We start from the raw sequence: 19,019 nt of genomic DNA, 5'->3' as shown, positions 1-19,019 counted from the left end.
TTCTCCAAATTTACCAAATATAAATGGACTGGACATTGTGAATATATAATCCTTACTTGATAATTGTTCTTATTGTATATAGTTTTACTATGTTAGAGTTAAAACCTTTCCTTTTTAATTAGACAAAAGAGGGAAATGTTGTGGAATATTTGTTTATACTGTAAAGGTGAGTCTCTGCCTAAGGAGCCTTCTGTTCAGTTTAATAAAGAGCTGAATGGCCAATATCCAGGCAGGAGGGAATAGGCGTGACTTCCAGGGAAAGAGAGGACCTGAGAGGGAAGAAGAGTCTAGGTGCACAGGAGACACCACACACTGAAGAGGTCGGATATCAATACAGAGTAGAGGTAACTGATCCACATTGTAGAACATAGATTAATAAAAGCAGGTTAATTTAAGTTATAAGAGCTAGTGGCCTAAGCTAATGGTCAAGCTTCTATAATTAATAAGAAGTCTCCATGTCATTATTTATGAGCTGGCAGCCGACAAAAAATATGCTTGTCTCTCCAAGAAAAATGGAAAATTCTAGAGGAAAATTTTGAATAAATATGAAAAAGTTGTAAGCAGAAAGCTAAGGTATAGATAGAGCATGATATGGAAGCTTAACGATGATTTAAAAACAAACAGAATAATATATCAGCCAAAAGAAAAAATACCCCTGACACCCACAAAAAACACCTCAGCCTATGAACTCCCACCTTCAAAAATAAAATGAATATGGAAAGTAATATTTGATCTATTTGATAGTTTAATCTATTATTTGATTAAAGTGTCAAGTTTCAAAAACGTAAGCTGCAGAAGGTTCTATGCAGATGAAGCTGTCACAATTAGGAGATGGCTCGTTAGCCACCTTTACTGACAGGAGAAAGGCCATGAAGTGAGCGAGCAGTACAGGCATTTTCTCCTTCTTTAAATGGGAAGTAAACTTCTGAAGCTTCCCACTAAAGTTGTCTCCAAAGTTATTATTTTAAATGTCATCAAAGGGTACATTTAATTAGGTTCACAAACACCAAACAAGTGTTCATTTCCTTCAGCCCCAGAAAACAGGGCAGAATTGTCACTTTCATAGGCCATAGACACTTTGCAGGCTACTTCCTCTATTAAAAAAATGTTTAAAAACATATTCTACAATTGCTTTATATAAAAATAAGTCTAATACAGGCTGGACTATATTCTGACTAAAAAGTTAAAACATATAGACAGACCTCTATGCCTAAGCTATCTGGGTCCTGGCTAAGCCCTGCAGGGCATTAGCTGAGCAGGCTATTGGTCAGAGGAAGAAACGTCTCTACCTCAGATCATCACTGACATGTGTAGAAAATACTTTTATATATGATTTTCACCATTTAAATTCTGCTTTTATATGGGAGAAGAGTTGGAATATAAGCATTTTCTTTGAAAAAAATTCAAATTGTGGACACTGAGTTTTGAAGTCATGACGTAAACTTCAATTTGTTCGTGACGATGGGTAGTTATGGTAGTTCTCCATCACCCTACTGCTCACAGTATCCTGACAGCTCTGAGGATAGGAGTCAACAGATTTAGGCAAATTCACGAAATTTCTATAGACTGTAACATAAGTGAGGACATTAGTAAGTCGTGAAATATGGTGAAATGCCCAGTGTGCTGCTTTGCTGCTTGTATAATCCGTATTTAAAGAAGTTAAAGTAACAGTACTGGCATTGTCCTTTGTGTCAACAGTGACTGAAGTCTTAAAATATTCTGCATATTGTCTAAATGCTGAGTGTGTGTGTGCATGTGTGTGTGTGGTGCGTGTGTATAAATACAGACCTGCACTTAGAGAAAGCACTCTAGATGTTCTGAAATATAAACTTGAAGTTAATGCCATTGACTAGTCTCACCAAAGTAATAAAATAAAATAAAAATAAGGCTACAGTATGAAAAGAGAGAAGTCTATGAGGCAGAGGAACCATAAATCACAAAGAATAATCATAAAAAAACCCACTAACAATACATTCTGTTAGCTATTAATCCAGATGGTTTAAATAATTGTAGATACATTTTAGGGAATCCATTAGAAGGAAGTCGAATGACTTCTGCAGATTCCTCCACCCACCCTGAATCTAGGAAGAAATGCACATTTGACTGAACTGTGCAGAGACCGGGCAGGACAAGAGCTGCTCTCAAAGCCCACTTTTACCTTGTCTGGCCTCAAGCAACGAATAATGAGCATCCTTTGGAAGTCATTTGCTTTATTCTCCCAGTCTTCTGGAAACAACTCATGGTGTGGCTCCTAAAATTATGGTACATAAGACAATGTCAGAAATTATTTCTAAAAGTAATAATATTTTACAAATGATCGTATTCTTAGAGAAGACACATAACTCCTAAAATCAGAACATTTGTGTAAATTTTATTTACGCTCTGGGAAAATCAGTGTTAATATGTATACCTTTGAAATTTAAGATCAAGCTATGTGGTTTCTCTCCATGGCTCAACACAGTGAACGCAATTGTGATTTTAAACTACAAAGAAATACTCACTAAAAGATGTTTCTAGGAACTGTTTTCATCAGCAACAAGGATAAATTCAAAATAGACCCATCCCAAATGAGTGAATTCAGTCTAATGTACGACAGGTAGCCGAGTATGATGCTGGTTAGCCCTGCTGCCAGCTCCTCCCCAACCCTGTTCATCCACCTACCCAGCTCTCTCTGTTTAGGTACAACTGTCTCTACACAGAGCAGCTACCTATTGTATTCAAGCACAGTAAAAATCATAAGAACAGAAACAAAGGAGTAGAAAACAGTAACTGGGAACTGGAATTTTTTTTAACCTTTATGCCAAACTAAAGCTCAAAAATGTAAGAATTGCTATTTATCTCAAAAGGAGAAACAAACTGCTTTATGGCATGTGTTAACTTCCAGTATCTAATTAGAAAGTCGGGGCTTTATAAAAATTGTTTTGAAATGCCAGCTTTCCCCTTTCCTCCAATTATAAAAGTATTCATGAGCTTATATTCCGCATTCAGAAAATCTAAACAGTTGTTTGATAAAATTTTAATTCATCTCCTATAATGATTGCTCAAATTTAAATGGAAATGAAAAAGAAACACTTGCTAAGGAAATTCAGTAAAACATTTTTATATGCCATGTGGCGCAAAGTTTTACATCTTTAGAGTTTGGGTAGAATTAGAAACAGGACCATTGTCTTAGACGGTAGGGATAATGGGAATCAAAATTTGTATTTTAACTGCTGACCAGTTGCTGAAAGCTTATGAAATCTTGCTTTTATACAAAGGCAAAGATGTGCTTTTTAACATTATTGTCTTCTTCATTTATAAGCTTTGGGATAAGAAGAAGGGTAGAAACACACCAAACTATCATATACTTTCTTCCATCCATCCTTCAGGCGCATAAACTCTCTGCGAATGGTCTTGAAGGCAGGTAAGTCATCTAGTCGGCAGATCTCATCCCAGGACTTTTGAGGAAGCCACGTGCAAGGATTAGCATGAGGATTGTCCAACCCAATGCCACCAGTGAGCAGAAATCTCCACTCTGCTTTGTTAATCTGTGGAAAACAAACACCGGAGAAAGTCATGTAGAAAAGCTTCCTGGTTAGTTTCCAGCCTTGCAGAAGTGGAGTCCTTTCAGATTCTCATAACATTCCACAGCCAATACAGCTTTCTATTTAGTCACAAAAAAATCCAAGTACCGAATATGACTAGTTAAAAAAAATAGTTCCATTTAAATAGCTATTTTTTGATAATTTTCTCCAGAATTACTAGCTTAAACATGAAGACATGAGTCTATTCTACTTGAATAACACATATTCTTCAAAGTGGTTGCTTATAGTTCCAAATATTGGCTCTGAAAATTCACAGGCAGATAGAAGATCAACAATCTACCATAACTTCATTTATTCTCTATAAAATATGAGTTGCTATGAAACGTTTACAAGAAATACAAGGAAAAATAATAAACATTTTTCCTAATTCTATCAGAATATTACCATATGAAATTTTACAAATCTTTAAAACATAAATATGTAAAAAGACTATGATGTTTCTCTTTTATTTGTAAAGTATTTCCTGTCTTTCAGATAAAAAGAATTTAAAGTTAGGTTGCATTTGCATAAGATGGTTAAAGCCAGATGGCTAGATTTGAGTAACTTGCTTAAAAATGAGAATAAATTATTTGGTAATGTTAAATGCATGGTCACATGAGATTCCAATAGAATAAGCTTTTTATTTATTTATTTGTTTGTTTGTTTTTTTGTTTTAAACACAGAGCAATGCTACACAGCTCAGGTTGTCCTTAGACTCACTGTATAGTCTATGGTGTGCTCAGACTCACAATCCCCTGCCCCAGCTTCCCAAGTGTGGGGATTACAGCTCTCTATTTCTACATTAGGCTCCAGAAACAGATTTTTAAACTAAAGTACATGAAAGTTTACATGATAGTAACATATTCTGTTCTTAAATTGATATTTACTACTATGACATTCAGTCTTATAATGTCTTGCCTTGCCATAATTAATTCTGTTCTGAAACATATGCATATGTATATATTCCCATGCAGATTAGTAAATTAATAAATCAATGATATCACGATGGTATTTCATAGCTAGACAAGCATTATCAGACTTGGAGGATATGGACGATGGACTCCCCATTCATGGTAAGCTTTAGAGCCCATCTTTAATTTTACCACATTAAAATGTGGAGACTTGGGGACTTTGCTAAGGGCTATTCTGGGAAAGCTATTCCTCCTGATTATAAGAACTCAATTTCTACCTCTGTCCATGATATTCTAACCTGCCCCAAAGATTAGAACATTGCATACTATTATCTCCTCCTTTAATAGTTAATACATCTGGGCCTGGAGTTGTAATCCCTCTGAGTTAACTTTGAAGCTGTATTATGGAGACACAGAGAATCTTAGACACTGGCATCCCGTCATGGTACACCCGTAAGACCATCTTCCTGTAACAATAGCGTTTGTGCTCTTACGAGGCGAACTCTCACTGACCGCATTGTCGTGGATCAGCAGATTCACAGTGAGACAAAAGGAAAACAGCATCTTGTCCTTTTCAAAGAGTGACCGGCAGATGTTGACGTAGAGTGAGTAAGTGAAGTGATCCCTGAGAATCTGGAGCCTGAGGACCAACACAGGGAGGATGGGTGAATAAACACAACATGATCACCATGGGGGAAATGCTGAGATTGCGCAGTCCAGACTGGTAGATGTGTGTGTTCTAACAACTTCTGTCAGTTCCCATCCAAACAACCAAGGAACTTCACTCCTTGGGTTCACCTGTCTGGGACCTAGACAAGGTAGGAGCATTTGAACTGAACTGCATTTTACTGTTGACAGTTTTTTAACTTAATCTTTCTTTTAGAAAAAAGTGCTTGGCATCTTAATCCACTAAAACATTCATAGACTTTTTAACTACAAAGAATTGTATCGGGGATAAAATTTGATCTCTTTACAAAGTAAATACTTACATATATTTTATATTAAGTGAATAAAATAACTTACATTATATTAATGGCAAAGCCTGATGCTGTGCTATAATGCACATGAATCTATCAAAGCTAGAAAAATCAGTAGATTTGATTAAACTGCATCTCTGTCACAGAGAGAAAACATGGACACATAAATAATCGGTGTAATGTGTGAGGGCCACAGCCATAATTCCTAATGTCAATAAAATGCTTCATTCATTTTAACATAACGATTACATGAAATAATCATTGAAATCAAAATTTTAAAATGCATTCATTGCATAGACATAAAAACTATAATTTTAACTCCTATTGACAGAAGAAAATTTGTAGCGAGCTAATGACTGACACGGACTAATGGCTCAAACCTTCTAAGGAGATCAATCATCTGAGGGAAAAAACAACGTAGTTTAGGAGTAATCAAATTATGCTGGTGTTTCTTAATGGATTAAGGAAAACGTATCTACCCATCTGTGACAAGATCATAGCTATTTTTGGACTACTGTCCTTGGCTTCGACTCATCCTAATTGGTGTTTTCTTTTTCATTTCTGGTGTCGCTCATCTCCTTAACTATTTTATCCCACACCAGCACTGCCATCACAAGAATAATAAAATAACAAATTGATGCATTTTATTTCTAGCTTAGAATTCCGGGGGGGGGGGGGAACAGTGTAGGAAGACAGAAGTCCCTGAAATGCAACTGAGTTTTAGATTTAAAATGAACATTCTATTCCTGTTTCCACTCTCATGTCCATGGGTCTTTTCACACATGAAATCTGTCTGTCCTGTGGTAGTCTAACATGAGGTGGTTCAGAATTCGTCTTCCTAGAATGGAGTGAAAAAGTGTACACTCCAGGAAAAATTTCCTCCTGTAGATAAGAACAAGGAGAAATTATATTAATTATCAAAAACGCTAAAGTGCGAGGGGGGACAGACAGCCCTCACTGTCAGCGGCCTCTGGGGATCGGTTGCATTGTTAGGAACCTCAGCTCAGGGCAAACCAAAAGTTCTGGCTTCGATACTAAATCAAATTTCTGGACTGGCCAGTCAATGAAGCAGAGTTGGTGATATTATTAAAGACATTTTAATATAAGCTTAGCATGAAGATTGAGAGACACTCTGGAGCTTCCCGGGGGAGAGCAGGGGACAGTAAGAGAGACCCAAGTGTAGGCACAGGCTTCGTGGAGGGAGAGCAAGCAGCTGACTGTCTTGGTGTTAGCCATATATATCATTAGTGGTTCTCAAGCTGTATCTCAAAGGGTTACCAAGGGTTTTGTTTTTGTTTTTTTCTTTTTCTCATACTATGAGATATACGGGAGATGACTCCAAAGGTGCCTTGAATGTCAGGATAACCTGACAGGGTAAAACCAGGAGTCACTGGTGTTGCACAAGGTGTCTTTATAAATGGTGTTTCTAGTGCAATGTCTAGAAAATTGCAGGGTCTAGCTGGGAAGGGAGAAAGGCCTTATGATGTCATAAGTGGTGCCAGAATTCTTGCCCTGCTGCTGGTGATAAGCTCCTCTTCCTTTCCATGTCCTCCCGGCTTTCCCTGTCCTCATCCTTCCTCCAGAACTATTACAAGCTCAAATTCATTCTCACTAGTGATAAAGTATAGATTAAAACACTGAGTTTTAATGATATATTCCAGTGGGGCTAAAAGATTAAAAATCATCATTCAGTGTTACTGAGTAATAAAAAGATAGGAGACAATTCATGGTTCTCTAATGGAGTTATATATTTGAATAAACTTATAGGAAAGGAAATTAAATGAGGAAAATAGTTAACAGTGTGGCTATTTGTCATTATTATAACAATATTTATAATACCTACAAGTCTTACCAAATTATATACACAACATGCTCTATCATGCAGCAGCTAAAAATTGTGTTACAGGGGAATATTGATAGAAGAAAGGGAAATAAAAACACTCTATGTACATGCATGCTTACACATGTGTGCACATATGTGTACCTACATATATACACATATGTAGATAGAGCTGCCATTTGGCCCCTTTAATAAAACAATACCTACTGTATTTGTTTGTTTGCTATAATTCTCCTTAATCTTTGATGAACAGTTAGCTTTTTAACTGAAAACTCTTGAAATTGACAACTTTTGCTGGGAGAAAAATGACCAGGACACGCTAGAAGACTTTTGGTGTAACAAGAGAGTGCATACAAACGTTTGCCCCACCGGTTCCATTCCTGTAGCTCCAGCCACCACAGACATTCATGAATCTGCACCAAAGGCCACCCACCGGGACGTTCAGGGCAGCAAGCATTCATCATGGGCCCGGACTGGAAGCCAATATTCTCAACAGCAGGAGGGATCAATACTTTCAGGGAGAGTGGCAGGCCAAGCAACTATTTAAAACTTAAAGTCAAAGACGGGCTTCTTTCTCCCGTTGAAGATAAAGAGACAGCTTCCCCTCCCTCTTCTTTCTTAGAGCCTCACATTACAGAATCTAAAAATGTCAAGTATCTTCTACTCTGTGAGCTTCTCAACCTTTTGATTTTATTTGTTGTTGTCTGTGTGAGAGAGAAATGTCAGCGCATGTGCCACAGAGCACCTGGGGAGCTCAGAGGACAACTTCCAGGAGTCTGTTCTCTCCTTCCACCATGGGCTTGGAGACGGAACTCAGGGCAGGTTGGCAAAGCAAGTGCTTTTATCCAATAAGCATCTGTGTCAGCTGTGACAGGTGGCTGGCTCCAAGACTAACTTAAAAAAAGACAAATCAGTAGTCCTCTTACATACAAATGATAAACGGGCTGAGGAAGAAATCAGGGAAACAACACCCTTCACAACAGCCACAAATAATATAAAATATCTTAGGTTAACTCTAACCAAGCAAGTGAAAGACCTGTATGACAAGAACTTTAAGTCTCTGAAGAAAGAAATTGGAGAAGATATCAGAAGATGGAAAGATCTCCCATGCTCATGGATTGGTAAGATTAACATAGCAAAAAGGGCAATCTTACCAAAAGCAATCTACAGATTCAGTGCAATCCCCATCAAAATCCCAACACAATTCTTCACAGACCTTGAAAGAATAATACTCAACTTCATATGAAAAACAAAAATGCAAGAGAGCTAAAACAATCCTGTACAATAAAAGAACTTCCAGAGGTATCACCATCCCTGATCTCAAGCTCTACTACAGAGCTATAGTAATAAAAACAGCATGGTATTTTAAAAAATTCAGGTGAATTAGTGGAATCAAATAGAAGACCCAGATGTAAAACTACACACCTATGGACACCTGAGTTTTCAACAAAGAAGCCAAAAATTATATAATTTTAAAAAGAAAGCATCTTCAATAAATGTTGCTGACATAACTGGATGTCAACATGTAGAAGACTGCAAATAGATCCATATCTATCACCCTCCACAAAACTCAAGTCCAAGTGGATCAAAGACCTCAACATAAATCCAGTGACAGTGAACCTGATAGAAGAGAAAGTGGGAAGTAGCCTTGGGCACACTGGCACAAGAGACAACTTCCTGAACAGGACATCAATAGCATGGGCACTAAGATCGCTAATTAATAATTGGGACCTCATGAAACTGAAAAGCTTCTGTAAGACAAAGGACACCATCCATAGGACAAAATGACAACCTACAGAATGGGAAAAGCTCCTCACCAACCCCACATCTGATTTCCAAACTATATAAAGAACTCAATAAACTAGACATAAAAAAAATCCATTTAAAAATGGGGTACATATCTAAACAGAATTTTCAACAGAAGAATCTCAAATGGCTGAGAAACACTTAAAGAAATGGTCAACATCCTTAGCCTTCAGGGAAATGCAAATCAAAATGACACAGATCCATCTTACACCTGTCAGAATGGCTAAGATCAAAACCACAAGTGACAGCTCATGCTGGAGATTTGGAGCAAGAGGATTTGGAGCAAGAGGAACACTCGTTCATTGTGGGTGGGAATGCAACCACATACAGCCACTTTAGAAATCCTACCTAGAGACCCAGCTATACCACTCTTGGGCATATACCCAAAGGACGCTCTATCATACCACAAGGACACCTGCTCAACTATGTTCATAGCAGCTTTATTCATAACAGCCAGAACCTGGAAACAACCTAGATGTCCCTCAGTTGAAGAATGGAAAAAGAAAATGTGGTACATTTACACAGCTGTTAAAAACAATGACATTATGAAATTTGCAGGAAAATGGACAGAACTAGGAAGAAATCATCCTGAGTGAGGTAACCCAGACCCAGAAAGACAAACATGATATGTTCTCACTTATAAGTGGATATTAGCTATAAAGTAAAAGATAACCAGGCTACAATCCACAGACCCAGAGAGGCTGAGTAACAAGGAGGGCCCAACAGGGGACACATGGATCTCCCTGGGAAGGGGAAATAGAAGAGATCTTGTGGATGGACTGGGGACAGGTGGGGATGGGAACATAAGGGATTTTGTTGGGGGGTGGGTAGAGGGGAAGAGTACTGAAGGATATGACTGGAAATGGGAAGCATTTGGGCTCCAGTAGAAACCTGGTATGAGGGAAACTCCCAGGCATCTACAAGGATTACCCTAGCTAAGACTCCTAGCACTAATGGATATATAACCTGAACTGGCCATTTCCTGTGACCAGGTAAGATTTCCAGTGGAGGGAGTGGGACAGTAACCCAGTCACCCAACCTTTCACCGACAATCTGTCCTACCTATGAGATATGCTGGGGTAAGGTTGGCCTAGAGATTGGGGGAGTGGCCAATCAGTGACTGGTCAGCTGGAAACCCATGCTACAAGAGTGAACCCACCCCTGACACTGCCTGGAGGGCAAGGATCCAGAGGCTGGATGGTCCAGAGACCTAGGATAGAACCAAACACAATTGGAAAAAAAGAATGTCAGTGTAATGAAGCCTAATGACATTCTATTATACGTATAGGTTGGTGTCTACCCCAACTGTCATCAGGGAGCCTTCATCCAGTAACTGGTGGAAACAGATAAAGAGACCCATAGACAAACATTAGCCTGAGCTTGGGGAATCCTGCTGAAGAGAGGGAGAAAGGGCTATATAAGCCAGAGGGGTCGAGGACATAAGAAAACTCACAGAATCAACTAACCTGACTCATAAGAGCTCACAGAGTCTGAACCAACAACCAGGGAGCCTGCCTGGGACTGACCTAGGCTCTCTACATATATGTGACAGTTGTGTAGCTTGGTCTACTTGTAGGATGCCTAACAACGGGAGCAGGGGCTGTCCCTGACACTTTGGCTAGCTTTGGGGATCCTATTCCTCATACTGGGTGTTCAGTTGGAACCTCCAGGTCACTCCTGCTTGATCCGGAAAGCCCCATTCCTCTCCCTCTCTCCAAACCCCACCCTCTCAGAGAATCTCCAAGAAGGAAAAGGCACCGAAAGCCCAGTTCCACATCCTTGGCAGACAACCACTCCTCCCTGGAAGTTGCCATCAGCCCAAGTGCTCACTTAAAGTGCTCAGCTTTTGACCAGACTTGGGTACAAACCCAGTTGGTGGCGGATACGTCGTCACCCCTCACCTACAGGGTATATAAGCTCCCTGCTTTTGTTTGGGCGTGTGACCTCTCCAGCCCCAATCTCTGGGGCTGGAGTACTCATCTGGGAGTTGCTTTGCTCAAATAAACTTGTTCTTTTGCCTTTTCAATTCAGCTTGATCTGGCTTTATCTGGCTTACTGTGTCGGCAGAGAAACCTATTATTGCATTACAGAAAACCTATTACTGGGTCACTTTGCCCAGCCTTGATACCAGGGGAGGTACTTAGTCCTGTAGTAACTTGTTATGGTATGCTTTGTTGACACCCATGAGAGGCCTGCCCCTCTCTGAACAGAAACAGAGGAGGGGTGGATTGGTGGGGGGAAGGGAGGGAAGAGGAAACTGCAGTTGGGATATAAAATAAATAAAGTTTAAAAATCACTTCAAAACCTAGTTAAGTCTTGCTTTATTATCATCATCATCATCATTATCATTATTATTTATTATGGTTTTGCAAGACAGGGTTTCTCTGTATAGCCTTAGCTGTCCGGGAACTTGCTCTGTAGACCAGGCTGGCCTTGAACTCACAGACATCTGCCTGCCTCTGACTCCTGGAAGCTGGAACTAAAGATGTGTGCCACCATCACCTGGCAGGACTTGCTTTAAGACCAGGAATGTCTTAAATGTCTGCCAAGGTCCTAGAAGCCATTGTTCTGAAACACAAACCCAATGTCCGTGGCAGGGCAGGGGCTAACTTCAGCAGGCTCCTTCCTCACTTTAAGATGCAAAGCTGTCTCCTCTTTCGGAAGTATGAAAAGCTTGCTCTTCCCCCTGATAAAGTTAATTCTAACACAGATGGTCCCTTAGTTAGCGAGTGAGGATGAACTAAGTGTGACTTCATACTTGGTTACTAAAAGGGGTGAGATGCCTTCCTGGCTTTGCAAATCTCTCTACAGATCGCCTGATGCAGAGCATGCTGGTTTAATGTGCGTTCCATTTTTAAATGGCTTTCTTTCTCTAATGCCTTTCTGGAGAGGACTCTGAGTTAGGAGAAGATTTAGATTTTAATTATCCTTCCCTAAACAACAGGCACACAATGAAGAACTTTTAAAAAATGAAAGCAAAGGAAACACTGCACTCCACAAAAAACGATTCCCGTGAGTTCCGCTGATAAGGGTCTGAGTGGAAAATGCCAGCCCAGGAGAACACATATGGTGATGCTATTTAGACAGGCTTCTAAAACAGGAAAACTGATCTGTGGTGCCGCAAGTTGGACAACAGCTGTCTTGGGGTTGGGGGGAAGGTGGTGGTGGGGGGCAGTCAATGACTGCAAGGGATGAGAGACGGTCTCCGGATGCTGATGCTGCTCTGTCTTGAGCTGGGTGCTAGTGACACTGCGATGCTCCCTTCTGAAAATTCATTTCTGCATATTTCTGTAGGCACACTGCTATCTTCAGGAATGATTTTAAATGCATCTTCTCTACTAGTCTTCCTATACTTTATATTTACAGGAGTCACACACACGGTTTTCATTGCTTACAGATAAAAAGGTTTAACTACAAATAAAAAGCTGTGTTTGTTTTCTACATTATTATCCAAATCTCATATTGAGGTAAAAGGGATTTGATTTCTTTGAATTTCAAGGGCTTCACTTCTGTCGTGAAGAAACAAACACCTTGGACAAGTTCTAATTTGGTATAACAAGAAAAGGGGAAAGATAAAAAGTATGTTTGAAGCAAGAAATCGTTATAACTTTTTAATACTTTACCAAAAAAAAAAAGTACGTTTCAAAGGCGGTCAGAGAAATTTTCTTCTCCTAGACTCCAGCAAATTTCTAGACTTTAAAGTACATAGAAGATAACATTCTGGTGGCTGTTGTGTTAACTAAGGCTGAGATTAGGAGCACTGTGAGCCAGAGAGATGCCTCGGCAGGTAAAACATGCCTGAGGACCTGAGTTCAAATCCCTAGCCATAAAAAGCTGGATGGAGTAGTGCATGGTTACAAAATGGAAGGGACAGGGAAACCCGATTTTGTTTTTCTTGAGTAAGCCTCACTAACTTGAAAACTTCAAGAACAAAAAACAAACACCCCAAATATTAGAAACAAATGCCCAACTCAAAACTGCATCTCACTAGCAACAAATCAAATGAACTTTATCCTCTCATTGACTTAAGATTTAACAAGATCTTAGTATGTTTGCTTTTTATATACTTACATCAACAGTAAGTAAGATTTCCCTGTAGATAATCATAATATAAAAAGCAAATCAGTGGCAGATTTTTGTTTTGCCCTGGTACCTGGCAGAGTTCCCATGTAATCCACCCAAAAGTTTTGGAGGTGGCTCTGAGTGTCCACTTATCACTGGGGGATACACCCTCTCTCCACCCCTGTGGTTGGTAGGGTATTCTGCAAATGGGAACTAGAGCTAACGGCTTCCCTTGTTTAGGATTGTATGACAGTCCTACAGCTCGGTGAACACTTGTTTCCCAGACTGCAGTGACACGCATCTGCTCTGTTTCCAACGCCCCAGTTTACGGGAAAACGATGCCTGCAGTTCACTCTAGGCTCACGACTGCGACGCTCACGCCATCCTGAAAGGACAACCAAAGCCATGTTTTTCACTAACTTGGTATTAGTCAGCATTTCCTTTACCTACCTTTTGGATAAGACTTCTGATTTCTCTGAATTTTCAATGGACAGGATGAACAGGTTAATGAACCAGATCAGGGAATACTGGTACATGGGCTCAATGTTGGCCAAGTCAGCAATGGAGAAAAACAGGATGGAGGAATGGACGGCAATGGGGCGGTAGCCCATGCGGGTGTTATCAATCTTTTTCTCTGTCTCCTCGGCTACTTCCTGCTTTTGAGAAATCTCATTAGCCAAAGCCTTGGAAGAAGATAATATCTTAATCGCAGTCTCATCTTCTAATATATTGCCTTCTGAAGATGAAAGGACTTCCAAAATCTTGTCTTCTATTTCCTTTAACTGTCTGGAATGAAGCACAGTTTTCTCAGAACAGAAAGAAATGGTTTAAAAGCGCTTCAAATACACCGTCTTTTCTTAGAAACAGACTCTGTAACCTACAGAAATGCATCACATCATGACAGATGTCTGGAAAAGGGATGCTTCGAAATTAACTTCTTATCTTGTGAAATGTCACAGACATTGCCTCCCTGCTCCATCTCCCTTGCTAATGATCATTTGTGTGATACCTTGACAGAAACGTGGCAAGCCAGTCTCCTTGGCCACCTCAGCTCAGAGCGAACTCGGGGTACCACTCCATTTACTCCCTGTACTTTTACATGACTTCGAGACCCTTACTGTGATACAGATACTGTGAGCAGAGAGTGGCCAATTACATTTGTGCAGTCTTTCATACCATGCTCCAAAGAGCACAGGTCACCTCGGTCACACAGTGAACGCACAAATGTTCGCACAGCGCCTCTGCTGAGGAACTGAAAACCCACGGCCAAGTCTGTGGCAAGTCTCCTAGTTCTTTCCATGTCTGAGAAAAGGACTCAGGAATGTAGTTCTCTAATCAACACAGGGGCTCTGTAGCCCCCACCTTACAAAATTTCCCATTTTGGGGGGGGGAGCTGGAGAGAAGGCTAAGCAGTGAAGAGAACTTCGCTCTTCCGGAAGACCCAAGTTCAATTCCCAGGCAACTCACAACTGCCTGTAACTCCACTTCCAAGGGTTCCTATGCCATTTCCACCCTTTTCTGGACTCTAAGAGCACCCACATACATGGCACACAGACACTTACATAAATAAAAAAAAAATACACCTTTAAAACAAATTCCCATTTGGTATACCTATTCAATCTAAATAAGTACTGATGCTTCAATGTACTTTATTATAATCACAAAACAAATAATAATTCTGCATTTCATGATGTTTCACACCTTTTGTTCTCAGCTCCTTGCAGTATCAAAGCTTGCTTTTCTTCTTCGAGGTCTGGCCTTTCCCGTGCCACCACAATTCCCAAAAGCTGATCCTGCATTCCCTCTGGAGTTATCATGAAGTTCAATAATGTGACCTGCAAGCCAAAGGATATGTTTTGAAAGTTCATTGTTTTTTCCACTGAGAAAGCTTCTGTGTGTATGACTCAGGGTTCCATCCATAGAACACATATTGTGGCAGTCATAGGTAATGACTTGAAAATATAGGTATGAATTATAGAGAGCCAAAGGGACAAGTAAGCCTGATTGTTGGATTAAGAACCCACAAAAGCTTGTGACAGTCAGAAATTGAACACTTATAACAGTCTATTTATTCCCAATTCTAACTGGTCCAATTTCTGATGCTTTTGAACAGTGATATTAATTAGAATGAGGTTGGAACCAGTCCCTAAACCAGGCTGGACTGATTCTCTTCTTAAGCCTCCTAAAGGTGTCATGAAACAGTCTTGAGAGAAGAGAAAAGAGGACATGGAACTGAAATGCTTTGAGTGAACTAATTTTTTATGTTAATGAGCCACTATCCTGCAGGAAGAAACACTAGGAAATTTACATTTTAATAGTGCCCATCAAGGACTATCTGCTGACATCCACTCCATCCAGGTACCTAATTAGCTAGTGGAGGGAGTGCTGTGGTTGTACACCGCCACACATTGGCCACATCTTTACAATTCTCCCTTTCCTGGTTCTTCCCAGCAAATACGTTAACGTTCTATAAAAAAAACAGCCACGGTCCCTGCCAGCTCTAGCAGGATCTCCATACTTCACAATGACACTTTGCAGAAAATGCTGTTGTCTGTGCTTCCTGATCAGCTTTACTTCACAGCCCAGCCCTCTGCAGCCTGCTCCCTTCCCAGCCCCTCCGGACCGACCAATGCACACGGCAAAATAATAGCAACCGTCTAGTTCTGGTCACCAAGAACGCAGCAGCCAATAAACACCTTCTTGAGCTTGGCTTCCTTTGTCATTTTATTGGTTCTTGTATATTTGCCAGTCGGCTGCCCACATGCTTTGGGGTCTGCAACCTCATCTCCAGCCTCCACTACTTCCTTTCCTGTCTCTTACTTCATCTACACCGTGAGCTGACGGTGGAATCCATCCATAAGGGCTGTTACATGCCTCCCTGAGCTTCAGCATTTGCTCTACTGAACACCCCGACCTTGTGATAGACCAGATTAACTCTTCATTTTTCCATGGTGCAGCCCCACCTCCTCCGGGACACCGTCCCAGTGCATCCCACCCCTCCCCCACAGCCTCCTGTGCTGCTTCATCCGCTCCTAACTTCCTACTGCGTACATTTGACTGGATGCAGCCATGGGCTTATTTATCTCTCATCCGGGCTACAATGAAAGTTGCTTTTGCCTAGGGATTGTCTCTTACTTGACTTTGTAAGAATGCCAATGGTCCCTGGATGTGGAGTAGTTTTCTGTTATTTCTAGCTCCTAAAATTTTAGCCATTTGATGATTATTTCCCAAGAAACTTCCTTCCATTCCATTCATAATACAATGAGTCAGGCTGTATGCTAGGAAGAAGAAAAAGATACTGCCTTTTTGTTTAGTTGGGGTGGTGGTTTGAATGGGTATGCCCCCCCATAGACTCATGTGATTGAATACTATAGGGAGTAATACTATTAGGAGGTGTGGCCTTGTTGGAGTGGATGTGCCCTTGTTAGAGGAAGTATATTACTGTAGAGGTGGGCTTTGGGGTCTCATATATGCTCAAATTATGCCCAGTGTGAGACACAGTTCACTTCCTGTTCCTTGCAGATTAATATGTAGAACCCTCAACTCCTTCTCCAGCACCATGTCTGTCTGCATGCCGCCATGTTTCCTGCCATGACAATAATGGACAAAACCTCTGAAACCAACCCCAATTAAATGTTTTCCTTTGTAAGCGTTGTAGTGGTCATGGTGTCTCTTCATGACAATAAGGCCTTGCTGGTCAGAGGTCGCAGTCTATCATGGCTTGGCAGCTTTTTCCAAAGCTTGACTACATGGAGACGTCTCCCATCCTAGCAAGACTTCCTGCTCTCTATCTGCCCTTATCTGAAGAATGTGTCTGGGCCTAGAGGAATGACCTTATCTGAAAGCATCTCTAAGTCTAGTTTCCTGTTGGAAGTCTTCCCCCTGCTGCATAAATGATACTAGGAGCTGCCAGAAGCCACTAAGAATATACAACATATGACAGCTAATATTCAACAGGTTGACCTCCTAGATGAATAATTCTGATGGGGAGCCCCACTAGGCAGAGATCGTGGGGTTACTGGCTGTGGAAAATTCTGTCTATAATTTTCTCATGTGCTGCCACAATTCATCCCTAAAAAGAACAGCTGTGGGGTTCTTTCCACAGCCTATGGGTAGCATGTTTTATACTTTTGGGGCACAATTATGTCTATGAATTGACAGAAGGACGACTTCTTACACTATGTAATTTTGGTGAATAAAATATACTTTCTTAGCCAGGCCTTTATTCTGTGGCTTCAAGACAATTACAGACCTCAGAACAAATCCAAAATAGATGAGTTGGAGATGAATTGCTCCCAGGTGTATAATTGTGGAACCAAGGTCAGACACAAAACAACTTTAGAGCCAGTTCTTCGCTTGCAAAAAGCCCAGCTAATAACATTAAAGACCCAACTTCTTGTACAAATTCTCTCAGCATTTGACTCTCTGCATGTACTCCTAACTTCACTTTTACAACACAAGGCTCCAGGTTCAGCCAACTAACTATTTATTGTCTAGGTCCTGAATTTCAATGTCACTCTGTCAGGAAACGCTGACCACTCAGAGCTACCTGCTTGTTTCACAGACTGCAGATCAGGGAACTTGGCTGGTAACTGAGAGAGTTGTCATATTTACTCACTATGCCTGGTCAGAGCAATATTTCTTGCCTGAGAGAGGCAAGAGATTTCTCAAGTGTTGCCAGGCTGGCTCTGTTTCTTATTGTTTACTCAAGAAATGCTATGTGACCCTGAATATGTAATTCATATATTGTCTAGAATTTTCTATTGGAGATTTTTTTCCGAGATGAAGTAAAGAGAAAGTTACTATCAGAAAGCCTGTGTTTCTTTCTTATTCCCTTCAGAAAGGGTCTAGCCCTTATCACATTCATGGATTTTTTTTTTTTTTTTTGCATAATCTGGGTGCAGTCTTGGAGCTGATTCTCAAGGACTGCAATAAGGAGCTTTGCCACGGGACCCTGCTGCCATATACGAAGCCTTATGAGAGCACTGTGCCACTTTATGCAAATTAGGGCTTATCCCCAGGCTCCCCAATCCTATCTATTTCCCATACCCTGGAATAAAGCTGAACGAATTTACTGAAGTCATCTCCCAGAGGGCTGTCTCCATGGTATCCACAGCCATCTGAACCCTGTTCCCCACTTTTACTCCCTCCACCCTCATGGACCAAAGCACCAACCATTCCAAAGAAGCAGCAGAACTACAGGAAACCCTGAACTGGAATAGTTGGCAACAATGTCCCATGGGACAAGGAACTACACATGGTCAATATTCAGAGCATAAAGAAAAGGCGTCTAACTCGAGCAGCGACAAGGGAGTGACAAGGGAGGCTTACCCAAGAGATGGGATGCCGAGCCAGACTTTGCAAATGGCTGGCAGAGAGTTTAGGGATAAACAGGACAGCAGTATAGGCTGGACAGTGTTCGTATCCTCAGTTTGCTGCAATCCCCTGCAGAACTGGGAAGCCAGGAGCAGTGTCTGGATTTCAGAGTCTCTCTGAATTGGTCTGGAGTGGACCCATGTCTTTGGGAGCTGATTTGCATGTGCAGCCAGGGCTGAGGAAGACTCCGGGCAGAGGAAACAGCATAGGAAAGCAGTGGGACAGGTGGGCACATGAGCACAGAGCAGGAATCCCATCATTCCAACACGGAGAGCCTGTGAGTAGGACCTCTTTCTAGGCCACTGATAAATGAAGGTAAGTAGTTTGTATCATGTGCAGCTAAGAACCCAGCATTTCCTTTATTGTTCACAATGTCACAAATTATTTCTTTAGCCTTGAAATTACTGTAAGATTTCAGTAACTGCCAACAGCCAAAAAAAAAAAAAAAGGCAGCTCAGTGCTCGCTCCTGTTTGCAGTAGTTCC

At 40.8% G+C, this 19,019-nt stretch overlaps 1 protein-coding gene across 1 annotated transcript in view; it reads right to left on the bottom strand.

The window, feature by feature from the left end:
* Dnah7 (dynein axonemal heavy chain 7) overlaps positions 1-19,019 on the bottom strand; it is a 255,152-nt gene that overhangs the window by 42,246 nt on the left and 193,887 nt on the right. The window contains exons 50-54 of the mRNA XM_059278864.1: positions 14,861-14,994; positions 13,610-13,945; positions 4,988-5,114; positions 3,333-3,527; positions 2,159-2,251 (exon numbers count right to left, since the gene is read on the bottom strand). Coding sequence (XP_059134847.1) covers positions 2,159-2,251; positions 3,333-3,527; positions 4,988-5,114; positions 13,610-13,945; positions 14,861-14,994 — 885 coding nt within the window. The remainder of the gene's footprint in view (positions 1-2,158; positions 2,252-3,332; positions 3,528-4,987; positions 5,115-13,609; positions 13,946-14,860; positions 14,995-19,019) is intronic.

This window comes from Peromyscus eremicus, chromosome 13, assembly GCF_949786415.1.
Source record: "Peromyscus eremicus chromosome 13, PerEre_H2_v1, whole genome shotgun sequence".
Lineage (NCBI taxonomy): Eukaryota > Metazoa > Chordata > Mammalia > Rodentia > Cricetidae > Peromyscus > Peromyscus eremicus.
Note: the sequence above shows the minus strand (reverse complement) of the source record. Positions and strands in the feature narration are given on the sequence as shown.